This window comes from Delphinus delphis, chromosome 16, assembly GCF_949987515.2.
Source record: "Delphinus delphis chromosome 16, mDelDel1.2, whole genome shotgun sequence".
In the NCBI taxonomy this organism is placed as follows: Eukaryota; Metazoa; Chordata; class Mammalia; order Artiodactyla; family Delphinidae; genus Delphinus; species Delphinus delphis.
The window spans coordinates 14,913,221-14,928,076 of NC_082698.1; the positions used below are offsets into that span (position 1 = coordinate 14,913,221).

The 14,856-nt window shown below is 37.7% G+C and overlaps 1 protein-coding gene across 1 annotated transcript in view; it reads right to left on the reverse strand.

The window, feature by feature from the left end:
• Positions 1-14,856, reverse strand: part of ATRNL1 (attractin like 1) — a 672,454-nt gene that overhangs the window by 360,852 nt on the left and 296,746 nt on the right. Inside the window, exon 26 of the mRNA XM_060034012.1 lies at positions 3,743-3,821. Coding sequence (XP_059889995.1) covers positions 3,743-3,821 — 79 coding nt within the window. The remainder of the gene's footprint in view (positions 1-3,742; positions 3,822-14,856) is intronic.

The following is a 14,856-nucleotide window of genomic DNA, read 5'->3' on the forward strand; positions in this document are numbered from 1 at the left end:
ATGGGTTTGTGCCTTTAATACCTATTAAAAACACATTTTAGTTTAAACATGAAAATTATTAAGTATGACGATGCTATTTAAAAAGTCTCCTTTTGGGCTTCCCTGGTGGCGCAGTGGTTGAGAGTCCACCTGCCGATGCAGGGGACACAGGTTCATGCCCCGGTCTGGGAAGATCCCACATGCCGCAGAGCGGCTGGGCCCGTGAGCCATGGCCGCTGAGCCTGCGCGTCTGGAGCCTGTGCTCCACAGCGGGAGAGGCCACAACAGTGAGAGGCCCGCGTACCGCAAAAAAAAAAAAAAAAAGTCTCCTTTTAATATATACCTGGCTCTAACAAATGTTTTTGTAATGTAATGACTATTTATCTAAACTTCAAGGTGCCTTTGAAACTCAAGGTTTTCAAGACCTCTGTAACAAGCATAAGCTATAAAAATAAACTCATCCTTCTCATATTTTATAATATTTCCACTGATCAATGTCCACTTATTGTTTCCATTAATTAGCACAGCATCCCCTCCACAGACATGCACACGAAACTTTCTTATTTTTAATAGGGTTATCACAGAAATGGGTTTCGAGCTCCCATATGAAGAGGTAACATTAAAATTAAGGTCCTTTATAGTTTCATTTTTGTGTTTTTAAGAGCCCCTGAATTCAAGGGGTATTATTCAAAGGCATAACATTATTAATGGGCTTCTGATATTAAAATTATAACACAAAAAATGTACGTGTGTGTTTATGAGACCCAAACCTTCGAACAGTTAAAAACAAAAAAGCAGTATGTCTGGTTTAATTAACACAATATATTTTTAAAATGTCTAAAGATTATTTTCATTTTAAAACAGTCCTTATATTTAGAAAAGCAAGTAATACAATTCCTATAACAAAATTACAGAAATACCAAGAAGGAAGAATCCTTTAAATAACCTTCATTTACTGTTAAACTGTCATTCTACTACTCATAGGGGTCCTCTGAGGTTTACAATAATTGATGTCTTAATGCTTTGGAGAAAGTAACATCTCCATATAAAGAAAAAATATTGAGGTATTTTCCTTTGAGGAATATTAGTGTTAATCTAATAGTTAAAACTGAATAAAGAGAGATAAAAACACATTTTTACCCCATTTACATAAAGTCTATAAATGGGATTATCATATTAGCTACAACTGTGTAGTTAAAAGTCATTGGGTCTCTAAAACCAAAATGACAATCTTTTAATAATATAAAAATTATTAGCTAAATAGATGTCTGGTAGCCATCAAAATAATATCAACTTTACTTTGGGCATCAACATATGAATGGTTTCTAAGACATTTAGAAATTTGTATTTAAAAGACTTAATAAAATTAAAAATGATAAAATTCCCCATAATATTTTTTAACATGATATTGTAACATGACATGACCTCTCAACAGGACAGCTTTTGTATTTTGGTAAAGGAAGCAAATTAAATGCAAATATTATTATATTCTTTAACAAAGATTCATTACCTGGAAGACTTGGAAAGAAGGACATTAAATTGAGGATTATCAAGAGGACATAGTAACATTTAGAACCACAGATTAGAACTGGCCCAGAGGTCCCTAATCTAGTTCTTCCTTCCTTTCTATTTTTCCTCCATTCTCACATGTGCAACACATACTTAGATTTTGACTTCTAATCAAAAAATAAATTCATATTTGTATTTTAAAAATTAAAGTAGTATCAGCTGGCCAGAGCTTCTGATAATATGCAACAAACTACATACTACACTGAGGTGATATATTAACCAAAAGCAATCTGTCATTTTGAAAAGTGTGAAAGTTTCATAGTTAAATGAACAATTCCCATTATTTTTCTCAAATATTTAATAGTTTCTAAACTTTAGTCATTACATATAAACATTCCTAGAGCTCTAGGAACCTCAAACTGAGAATAAGTTATATAGTACGATGCCTCTCTTTAGAGGAAACTGAACTCAATTAGACTGCTTACCCACCTAGTTAATGGCAGAGTTGTACACAGATGCTTTCACAATTCTATCTTTATACAGTTACATTTTATAAACTTTAGAAATCAGATATTTAAATATTGCTAGTCATAATGAAGTGAGAACCCAGGCTCCCTGATTGAGCCTAACTCCTTTTCTAATGATAAGAGCCATAAATATTCACTTGCTCTACTCCATTATGGAATGTTTTCATACTGCCTGACTACCACTTGTTTTTTCCTTCCTGAATCCATACTTTTACCTTAATAGATTGTCTAGCATGTGTAGAAGATTGTTTATCTCCACACAGAATTCCACTTTTTGCAAAATATTTATATATTAATATTTTAAGAATTCCTTTTATATTGGATTACATTTTATCATAGGACCATACCAAGTAAATTGTCAGTGATGTTGCACTGCCCATGTACAGAAAATCAGAGAGGTGGAGAGAATTAGGGTAAGTAATTTATTTGCAGGGGAGTGGTGTCAAGTTTGCAAATACATTATAAGTAGGCACTGGATGTTTGAAAATAGGAGAGTAATTAAGAAGAACTCATGTCATTTACTAATTCTATAATTTGGAATATTCTGGATTGTTTTTAAATATAATCTTCTTATATGTGGAAAACAAGAAGGTAAGTAATTATATCTCTGCTATACATTGTTTCACAAAATTAAACGTATAAAAATATACTGGGAAATGCAACAGCAAATAGAATGCTAATAATACTAATATTAATAGTAATAGACGGACTTCTCTGGTGGCGCAGTGGTTAAGAATCCATCTGCCAATGCAGGGGACACGGCTTCGAGCCCTGGTCCAGGAAGATCCCACATGTCGCACAGCAACTAAGCCTGTGCACCACAACTACTGAGCCTGCACTCTAGAGCCCACGAGCCACAACTACTGAAGCCTGCGCATCACAACTACTGAAGCCCGCACACTGCAATGAAGAGTAGCCCCCGCTCGCCGCAACTAGAGAGAGCCCGTGCGCAGCAATGAAGACCCAATGCAGCCAAAAATAAATAAATAAATTTATAAAAATAAAAAGTCATAGAATATAATAATATTAATAAAAACAGAAACGCTTTTTCATTATATGAGGTATAGAACCATAAACCTACTGCACATTTAGGATCCTCATATTATTATATTTCTTTGTTCCTTTCAATTAACTAATACATACAAAGTTAGGAAACTATATTTGTTTAATATATTTACATCATCAGCTGTTGTTCTGTAAGAGTATTACTGTTTTTATCAATTTTAAGATTATAAGGGACACACATGATTAACTCTGATATAGAAATGTATCAAATTGAGGTGTAATTCAAACATACTTGGATTATCAGATACCCATGAAAAAGATCTGATTACCAAAAAAAAGAATTCTACAAGATACAAACCAAAAATTAATATTTATTGCTCAGAATATTCTTTTTTAAGTTATAAAAATAATCTTTTTATAGTATAACTACCTAAATTAAAGAGATTGCAGGTTAATCAACAAAATTAATATTGGTATCCACTATAAATTCTAACACTATTTTAAAAAAACTGCAACTAACCAATGCTTCTACAGATACTGATTTAAAATGACAGTGGCAAATTTTGCTCTAAAGCTTAAAAAATACTAGATTGACTTGCTCAATCTTAATAAATGAAACTGATTTGAAAATCTCTATTTGAAAGGAGGATGTCAATTAAGGAATACAGATCCATATGTTTGCTTGAATCTTTAAACTAAAGATTAAGTAATATTACTGTTACCTCTCTCCGTCGAGAAGCCCAACATGTTTGTTTGATCTTCCACACCACAGCGGCCACCAGTAATAAGGATAAAAAACAACTAGAAAATAAAACACAAATAATTTTTGCTTAAAACACTTGCAATGTGTCATGAAATGATAAAAGAATATGTAGAGGACTTAAAAATATATAGAAATAATCACTTTGCCTTGGTAAATATTCAAGCAAAACAGATAAATTAGAAGTTTGTAAAACATTCTCAAGTAAAAGCAAAGTACACAGGTAGAAAAATTATTTATATTCTTTAATATATATTATAGTCTATCTTTCAGATTTTCTCTGTCAGAAGGAATGTAACTTTATAATTCTATTGGTTTTATACAGCAATAAATTTTTTTAGAATTGCTACTGAGTCATAAAATCTGGCAATTTTATAAATTTAAATATCACACATTTATTCATTTTACCTTTATTAGCAACTATCTTATATCTGAGAATATTCCTGTAGTTCTCAACTGAAGGTGATTTAGCCCTCCCACCCATCCCACCACTGGGATATCTGACTATGTCTAGATACACGTTTGATTATCACACTGGGAGAGAAGTGCAACTTGCGTCTACTGAGTGCAGCCAGGGATGCTGCTAAACATCCTGCAATGCACAGGACTGCCCCCAACGACAAAGAATTATTCTGTCCAAAATGTCAGTTCTACAGAAGTTGAGAATCCCTTGTATATGCTAATGTTTAAATTAAGAAATAATTCAATTACAATGTATATACATGTGGTCAATATGTATTAGGTACCATATGCGATAGACTATGTAACAGAGGATACCTTTTTAGCAGTAATTTGAGACTGACAAATCTCAAAATAACAGATTTATGTGAATCTGGTTAACCAATCCCAACCAGGCATTACTGTTTCTTTTCCCTTCCTTTGCTCTGTGGTCAAAGATTATGCTATGAAAAGACCCAGAAATGAGCAGAACAGTGCCACTATAAATTCACTGGTCACTGACCACTACCAAAAACCTGGTCTTCACCCTTAACTGATCATCCTTGTACTCATCAATTGATTCACTCATAAGCAGTGTAAATGTTGACACTTTCTACTCTTGTCAAATCCTTAATATATTTTTTCTCCTTGCCTCACTTAAAGAAATCTTAGAATATCTTTCAATGATGCTGACAATGACATGGATAATTCTAGCACCCATCCACTGAGTGCTAAACACATTCCAGATACTGCGCTAGATACATCACACTGAGGACTGGGTTTAGTTTTATACGAACATTTCCAGATAGGATATATTATTCTTATTTTAGAAAAGAAGAATCCAGTGCTCAGAAAAGTTCAAAGTAAACTGCTTAGAGTCACACAGGGAGTTTAAGTGGTAGAGCCAAAATTCAAAACGAGCCTCAAAGCCTCAGACTCTTTCCTTCCCATCTGTTGGGAACTCTGAACTCTGAGCTTGCACACTATGTCATAACAGTTGTTTTCCATATTCCCCAGTATCAACCACTGAGGTACCTGACTGCTTTTTACATAATTATCTTTCCCTCTAGTATTTATAAACTCATTCTATTTCATCTAAATTTAAATTTTCAGAAGTGCTCAAGTCCCACATCACCTAAAAAATAAAAAACAATAGCCCTATTTTATTAACCCTGTAGCTTCCTCTAGTTTGTTGAGCAAGTGGTCCATGTAGCCACTTCCATGTCAATTTCCTCATAACCTAGTCTTATTTAACGTCTTATAATGTGGTATCCAATTTGTATACTAATAAAAATGTTAATATTAATAATTAATGTTTATATACTATGCAACATTTTAGTGGGTACTTCCTCATCATGACTTTCTAAAAATTAAATAAACTAGTCTTTTCTCTATCAACTGTCTTTTACTTCTCAATTGACAATACCAACCATCCATCCTTTAAAACCCTTCTGAACACTCTATTTTCTTGGCTTCCTTCATCCTTCTTGACACACTATGGAGTCAGTGAAAGTAGACTGCATTCCTGATTCCTTGTTTTAAATTATGGACATTCCTGAAAATTCATTCACAAGACCATGCTATTATCTATTCTTGCTCTCAGAAAAAGAGCTCAGTTATTCTCATGGCTTCAACTATGACCTCATTTGGAATCATTTCCAAATATAAGTCATTTAACCTGACAAAATGAGAGCATCTTATCATTAGAAGAGATCGATGACATTATTTAGTTCAGACTCCCTCCCAGGAAAGAAATTCCCAGCACAACTCTGATAGTGATCCGGTTCCTAATTAAATACACATTGTAGCTTCTGCTGGCTCATAAGTTGGTGAATTTTATTTTTAGCTAACTCAAACTATGAAAATTTTCTGTTAAGCTGTCTTTCTAACTTTTATTAATCAGTGCTGCTTCTGTCTCTGGGTTACACTGAATCAGCCATTTCCTTCTTCTATATTCTAATACTTCTTTATATATTTGAAGACTCTTCTTACATGATTCCTTCTAGTCCACTCGTTCTCAGGAGAGTTTTGCCCTCCAGGGACATTTGGCAGTGGCTGGAGACATTTTTGGTTGTCACCACTTGGTGGACATAAAGTGGGATGCTGGTAAATATGGTACAATATAGAGGTCAGTCTTCCTCCCCACAACAAAGATTTTCCCAGCCAACCTGCCAATAGTGCCGAAACCCTGTTCTAGTCTGAATTACTGCCACAGCAGTTACACTTCCCTTGTTATATCCAAGTTAACAATGCAACTGTTGAAATATAGTAGTGAGAATCGATACTTTATATATAGTCCAAGGATCCATTTATCTGAATTTAAGTCTTACCATAATACCTTAAGAATTTTAACAAGAGAGATAAATATCACCTCAAATCTACCATGTCCAAACTGTACTCCTGAATAACATTCATAATAAAAGTAACTAACATCTATTGAGTAATATGTACCAAGCACTGTGTTATATGTTTTACATGCATTAATTCTATCATGACCACAATCACACATGATATACTGTGTATTCTGTTATGTACTCATTTAAAAGATGAGAAAGTTGAGGTCATGGAGAGTTTACATAAATTGCCTAAGTTACAAAAGTCTTAAATTGCAAGTTCTCCCCTTTCTGCTGACTTCTTGTTTCACCATTACTTTCCAGGTAAAATGTAAAAACACATTCAATTTTATCATCCCTTATATTCAGTCAGATACCGTATCTTGTAAACTGTTTCTCTCACAGTGTCTGCAGTAGTAGACAATAGTACACATACCAAAATTCATTTACATTTAATAATTAAACGTAACCTAAATACCAAAAAGTATTTTTATTTGACAATTTGTAATTCACAATATCCTCCCCCCAAAATAGTTACATGATCAAGATTCAGTTTAGGACAGTGAAGACTTGCTGAATTTCTCCACAGGGAACTTAAATTCTTTCTGATCTAAATTTCATGACACAAGTGAAGAGTGTCACTTTTATAATGATAGAGGAAGCCAGTATAAAATTTTTCAGTTTTCACGATTTTACCTCCTTGAGAAGAGGAGATATACACTTTAGGAGTTTGTTATGTTTTCTATGTAAATTCATATTAGGCTGGTAATAAAAAGTAATAAAAAGAAAATATTCTTCTAATAATATACTATTATAGGAATAGATATGGAATTATACCAGCAGAGACACTGAGAGTTTAAACTAAAGGGTAAAGAGAAAACAAGATGGAATGAAAGAAGGTTTTCAGGCTTCTTGGATTCTATGGGATGGGAACATAGAGCTATTCAGTTGGAAGCAGGCTTTATCCTTTAAGAAAAGGGAAGAACGACCCAGAAGGGAATCAGAGACCTTTCGGGCTCCCACTCCCACCACAGGCCCAGGGGGCAAGGATGGATCCTCCTCAGTTTCAAAGGGTGGAGCCTCTTGGGTTTTACAGGACCAGGATACCCCCGCCAAGAGCCTTGGTGCCAAGGCTGCAGCACAGTGCTGCAGCATCAGGGCCACCTTGCCAAGCTAACGTGGCAGGGCCGTACCACAGAGCTATGGGGTGACGTCCCTCAGGGGACCTGGAGGTAGAGCACTGAACCAAGGAGGGTTATTCTCAAATCTTTAAGTTTGATGGGATTAGCCTTCCTTGGGACCCATCGTCCCTTTCTTCCTCTACTTTTCTTCCTTTTGAAATGGGAATATCTATTCTATGCCTATACCACCGTAGTATTTTGGAATCACATAATTTGCCTGGTTTCACAGGCTCACAACTAGAGAGGAATTTTGCCTCGGGTTAACTTGTACCCCAAATCTCACCCATATCTGATTTAGACAATATTCAGATGAAACTTCAGACTTTAGTGTCGATTCTGGAATGAATTAAGCCTTTTGGGATTGCTGGGATGAAATAAATGTACTTTGCATGCAATAAGGACATGATTTAGGGGGCTAGAGGCAGAATGCTACAAATGTTCCTCCAAAAGTTGTATGTTGAAGCCCTAACCCCCAATGTGATTATACTTAGAGATAGGAAATTTGGATGTAACTAAAGTTAAATGAGGTCATAATGGTAGAGCCCTGAGCCAGTAGAATTAGTGTCCTCATAAGAAGAAACACCAGAGAGCTTGTGCTCTCTCTCCAAGCACTTGTACCGAGAAAAGGCCACGTGAACACACACCAAGAAGGCGGTCATCTACAGGCCAAGAAGAAAGCTCTCACCAGAAGCAAACCATGCTGGCACTCAGATCTTAGACTTCCCAGCCTCCAAAACTGTGAGACTATAAACTTTCTGTTGTTAAAGTCACTCAGTCTGTGTTAGTTGTTTACGGTAGCCTGAGCAGACTAAGACACTCCCCAAAGTCAAAAGGAAGAATAACTTCCAGGTTTGTACTGGCCAGGGCCCTGGCTACATTTCTTTCTGTTTTCTGACATACACTCTGTTGTGCATCAGCTTTATTCTCAGCCTTGTTTCTCCCTTAGATACAAAAACGAATGCCGCAGTTCCAGACTTCTATCACATACCATTATACATGCCCACTCTTCGCCAATCACTTGGCGAATTGAAGGGTATGCACTTACTGGCTTTAGCCCATCCATGAAGCTGGTGAGGGATCAATTCCTCCCAAATTGAATCCTCACTGAATAGCCACATGGAAGCAGTTAAATGAAGGCTGGGAAAGACTCCATAAAATCTACTTCTGCTATCATTTATGTAAAATTCATAGAAAAACACCTAAATGAACCTCCCCAAAACTGGTAACAGATTTACAAATCTAAAGAGCACATTTGATAACTCTTCAATCCTTTCTTGAAATATTTTACAGAAAATAGAGTGCTCTAAAGCCTCCTTGGCAAAGTATTAAAAAGGCAAGGAACATATAGTAAGGAAGACCTTCCTGGTTAATTACTCCTGTTACAAATCATGTACCTGGATACAACCTTAATCTCACAAACTTGCACCAAAAATTATAAAGGTCAATGTATACAGTGCTCTTTTCTACACTCAACTTTTATTTAAAGCATACCTTTTGAAACCATGTAGTCAGGATAAAAGTTTCAATTACAAAATTCCCTTAATATTTTTAAAGTAGTAAATGCTCTTCTTAAAAAGCTTTCCTAAAGCACTAATGCATAACACACATAGAGAAATCATAAGTATACAGCTCAATGAATTATCGCAAAGAAAATATACCCATGTAACCACCACCCCAGTAAAGAAATAGTACTTTGCCCATCCCTATTCATCAGAGGTCACTAGCATAATGATTTTTAACACCATAGTGTGTTTCTGCCTATTTCTGAACTTTACACAAATGGAATCCTAAAATATTCATTCTTTTGTTTCTAGCTTCTTTTGTTCAAAACTATGTTAGTGAATGCCATCCATATTGTTCTTTTAGGATTAGTTTGTTCTTTTCATTGCCCCATATTCTATTATTTTTAGGTATTTGGGTTATTCCAAGGTTTTGGCTATTTAAAACACACTGCTATAAATATGCTTAACATGACCTTTGATGGAATGGAATTGTTGGATCACAGAGTATGGGTAAGCTCAACTTTAGAATACAGTCAAATTGTTTTCAAAGTTGTTGCACCAACTTCTAGACCACCAGAAGTGTCTAGAGTTCCACATCCACTCCAACATTTGATATCATCTATCTTGTTCTTTTTAGTCACTATAATGGGTGAATAGTAAATAGTATTATATTGTAGTTTTATAATTTGCATTCCCTGATAAAAATTAAATGGAGCACATTTTTATATTTTGTTAGCCACTTATCCTTTTTTGTGAAGTGCTTATTCAAGTCTCTTGCCATTTTGGGGGGCGGGGAGTTGAGTTTTAAGACTGCATTTTATTGATTTATATGAGTTATATATTGTGACAATAGGGCCTTTATCCTTTATATAGGTTGTGAATATTTTATACTACTGCATGGCTTGACTTTTCACAATGTTAATGACATCTTCTGACAACAAAAATTGTTAGTTTTACTGTAGTCTAATTTTACTGAAGTGCTTTGTGTGTCTGTTTAAGAAATTTTCCCAGTTCTAAAGATGTGAAGAAGAATTCTCATATTACCTTCTAGATGATACTTCATTGTTTTTCCTTTTCTCCTGGTATTTATTTTTATGATTAGTATGAGGTAGGAGTCAAATGTTACTTTTCTCCATATGGATGGTTAACAGATCCAACACCTGATAAAGTTTTTCTTAAAGCTATAAATAAATATTGACAGACAGTCCTTGACTTGCTAACCACGCTGAAGAATGGCGCACTTCCATCACAGCCCTTTCTGCTGTATCAAATTTACAGAGAGACTGAGGTCTTATTTGTATCTTATAGAAAATGTTGATATTCTCTATAGAGATATTTTACTTTAGACATCTGTAGGCTGTGCTTACAATGTACCCAAAGCTTTTTCAGTGCTATTTGAGTCTGCCATGTGGGTTTAGTCTGGGGCCTGGGCAGAGTTCTAACCGTTAGCCGCTTCTCAAATTCTTTGGTATACTAATTACGATAAGAGCCTCACATGGAAAATCCCAGAAGTTCAACTTTATGTGATGGCTTTTCTCTCTCTGTTATTTCCCAGACTTTTTCTGGTTCTCTGGGCTTCACTTTTCCATCCTCTGGCCAGAAACTACCCGCTTCTGTGACTGTGCCACATTCTGCATTGGGAGGACAGAGAAGAGGGAAAAGCAATGGACTTGTATTGACCCTCTTGTACCTACAGTTCCGTGTTATGTAGAAGATTCCCAACCCTTGGAAATTTGGCTCTAGCAGCTTCCTGGCCGTTTTTGCTGCAGCCAATGTTCCTGCTTCAAGACTGTTTGGAATTGGGGGTAAGTATTTAAAAAAGAGAGGAAAAATTGGGGGGTGGATCTCCCCTACTCTCTGAGCTTCAAGGGCTTCCTTTTCCACAGCACAAGTCAGAACTAGAGTATTTTTCCAGGATGTTTTCTGCATTGAGGCTCAAGGCAGGGGATACTGGAGGAATAAATGGTTAACTTCCAAATATTTCAGGGTGCTCTGAATTCTGCTGTTCTTCCCTGATCTGCCTAATGATACTTACTTTTCACAATTACCAGATAGATGCCCATGCATATCATCCAGGTTTTATAGTTGAGATCCATAGGACATAAAGAGAGATGTATGTTTATGTAGTGTTTCCTGGAACTGGAAGCCTGATGGTGAATGGATTTTTGACAGAGCTGCAAAGGCATTTCAAAAGAGAAAGACCAGTCTTTTCCAAAGGCTGTAAAGATTGGATATCCATATGCAAAATAATGAACCTTGACCTATACCTCAATCATAAACAGTAACTAAAATGGATCATAGACTCATAAACAAAAGATATTTGAAATGGATCACAGACTTAAATGTACAATGTAAAAGTACAAAACTCTTAGAAGGAAATCTATGTGACATTGAGTAGGCAAAGAGTTCTTATATGACACCAAAAGCATAACTCATAAAAGAAAAAAAAATACATTGGATTTTATCAAAATTAAAACATTTTTTTTTTCTCCACAAAAGACACTGTTAAAAGAATAAAAATACAAGTCAAAGTCTGGGAGAAAATTATATCAAATCACACTTCTGGCAGAAGATTTACATCCAGACATATAAAGAATACTCAAACCCAAGAATAAGAAAACAAACAATAAAAAATAGGCAAAAAATCTGCAAAGACACTTAACCAAAGAAGATAAAAGTGGCTAATAAGTATATGAAAAGATATTCAATGTCATTAGCCATTAGGGAAATGCAGATTAAAATCATAAGATACCACCACACACCTATTTGAATGGCTATAATAAAAAATACTGACAAGACCAAGCACTGAGGATGTGGAACAACTGAAACCTTCATACTTTGCTGGTGGCAAGGCAAAATGATACAGTCACTCTGAAAAATAGTGGCAGTTATTATAAAGATAAACATACATTTGCTATATGATTCAGCAATCCCACTTCCAGATATTTATCCTAAAGAAGTGAAAACTTATGTCTGCACAAAACCTATACAAGTATGTACCTTGTCCACGGCAGCATTATTCATAGCTGCTGAAAAGTATAACAATTCTTATCAAAGGGTGGATGGATAAACAAACTTGAGTATATTCATACAATGGAATACCACTGAACAACAAAAATGAAATGGACTATTGATGGAAAAAACCAACTTGAATAAATCTCAAATACAGTATGCTAAGGGAAAGAAACCAGTCTCAGGAGGTTACATACTGTATGATTCCATGTATATGACATTCTGGGAAAGGCAAAACTATAGAGACAGGGTACCAATCTGTGGTTGCCAGGGTTTATGGACGAGGAAAAAGCCTGACTGTAAAGGAAGCCCTATGAAGGATTCTTTGAGATTCTGGAACTGGTCTATATCCTGACAGAGCTGATGATTACAAGAAACTATAGAGAGGAGCTTAAAGATGGCGGAAGAGTAAAACACGGAGATCACCTTCCTCCCGACAGATACATCAGAAATACATCTACATGTGGAACAACTCCTACAGAACACCTACTGAACGCTGGCAGAAGACCTCAGACCTCCCAAAACGCAAAAAACGCCCCACGTACCTGCGTAGAGTAAAAGAAAAAAGAGAGACAAAAATAGGGACGGGACCTGCACCAGAGGGAGGGAGCTGTGAAGGAGGAAAGGTTTCCACACACTAGGAAGCCCCTTTGCGGGCGGAGACTGCGGGTAGCAGAGGGGGAAGCTTCGGAGCCGCAGAGGAGAGCACAGCAACAGGGGTGCGGAGGGCAAAGCGGAGAGATTCCCGCACAGCGGATAAGGGCCGACCGGCACTCACCAGGCCGAGAGGCTTGTCTGCTCACCCGCCGGGGCGGGCGGGGCTGAGAGCTGAGGCTCGGGCTTCGGTCGCCGGGAGAGGACTGCGGTTGGCAGTGTGAACACAGCCTGCAGGGGGTTAGTGCACCGCGGCTGGCCGGGAGGGAGTCCGGGAAAAAAGGTCTAGGAGCTGCCTAAGAGACAAGAGACTTTTTCTTGCCTCTTTGTTTCCTGGTGCGCGAGGAGAGAGGATTAAGAGCGCCACTTAAAGGAGCTCCAGAGACGGGCGTGAACCGCGGCTATCAGCGCAGACCCCAGAGACGGGCATGAGACGCTAAGGCTGTTGCTGCCGCCACCAAGAAGCCTGTGTGCGAGCACAGGTCACTATCCACACCCCGTTTCCCGGGAGCCTGTGCAGCCTGCCACTGCCAGTGTCCCCGGATCCAGGGACAACTTCCCCGGGAGAACGCACGGCGCGCCTCAGGCTGGTGCAACGTCATGCCGGCCTCTGCCGCCGCAGGCTCGCCCCGCATCCGTACCCCTCTCTCCCCCCAGCCTGAGTGAGCCAGAGCCCCCGAATCAGCTGCTCCTTTAACCTCGCCCTGTCTGAGCAAAGAACAGACGCCCTCAGGCGACCTACACGGGGGGGGGGGGGGGGGGGGGGGTCGTGGGAAGGGCAAATCCAAACCTGAACCCTGGGAGCTGTGCAAACAAAGAAGAGAAAGGGAAATCTCTCCCAGCAGCCTCAGGAGCAGCAGATTAAGTCTCCACAATCAACTTGATGTACCCTGCATCTGTGGAATACCTGAATAGACAACAAATCATCCCAAATTGAGGAGGTAGACTTTGGGAACAACGATATATTTTTCCCCCCTTTTCTCTTTTTGTGAGTGTGTATGTGTATTCTTCTCTGTGTGATTTTGTCTGTCTAGCTTTGCTTTTACCATTTGTCCTATGGTTCTGTCTGTCTTTTTTTTTACTTGAAAGTTTTTTTTCTTAAAAATTATTTTTTATTTTCATAACTTTATTTTATCTTCTTTCTTTCTTTCTTTCTTTCTATTTTTTCTCCCTTTTATTCTGAGCCTTGTGGATGAAAGGCTCTTGGTGCTCCAGCCAGCTGTCAGGGCTGTGCCACTGAGGTGGGAGAGCCAAGTTCAGGACACTGGACCACAAGAGACCTCCCAGCTCCACGTAATATCTCCCAGAGATCTCCATCTCAACACCAAGACCCAGCTTCACTCAACAACCAGCAAGCTACAGTGCTGGACACCCTATGCCAAACAACTAGCAAGACAGGAACAGAGACCCATCCATTCGCAGAGAGGCTGCCTAAAATCATAATAAGGCCACAGACACCCCAAAACACACCACCAGACGTGGACCTGCCCACCAGAAGGTCAACATCAAGCCTCATCCACCAGAACACAGGCACTAGGTCCCCTCCACCAGGAAACCTACACACCCTCTGAACCAACCTTAGCCACTGGGGACAGGCATCAAAAACAACGGGAACCACGAACCTCCAGCCTGTGAAAAGGAGACCCCAAACACAGTAAGATAAGCAAAATGAAAAGACAGAAAAACACAGCAGATGAAAGAGCAAGATAAAAACCCACCAAACCTAACAAATGAGGAGAAAATAGGCAGTCAACCTGAAAAAGAATTGAGAATAGTGATAGTAAAGATGATCCAAAATCTTGGAAATAGAATGGAGAAAATATAAGAAACGTTTAACAAGGACCTAGAAGAACTAAAGAGCAAACAAACAAAGGTAAACAACACAATAAATGAAATTAAAAACTCTCTAGAGGGATCAAAAGCAGAATAACTGAGGCAGAAGAATGGATAAGTGAC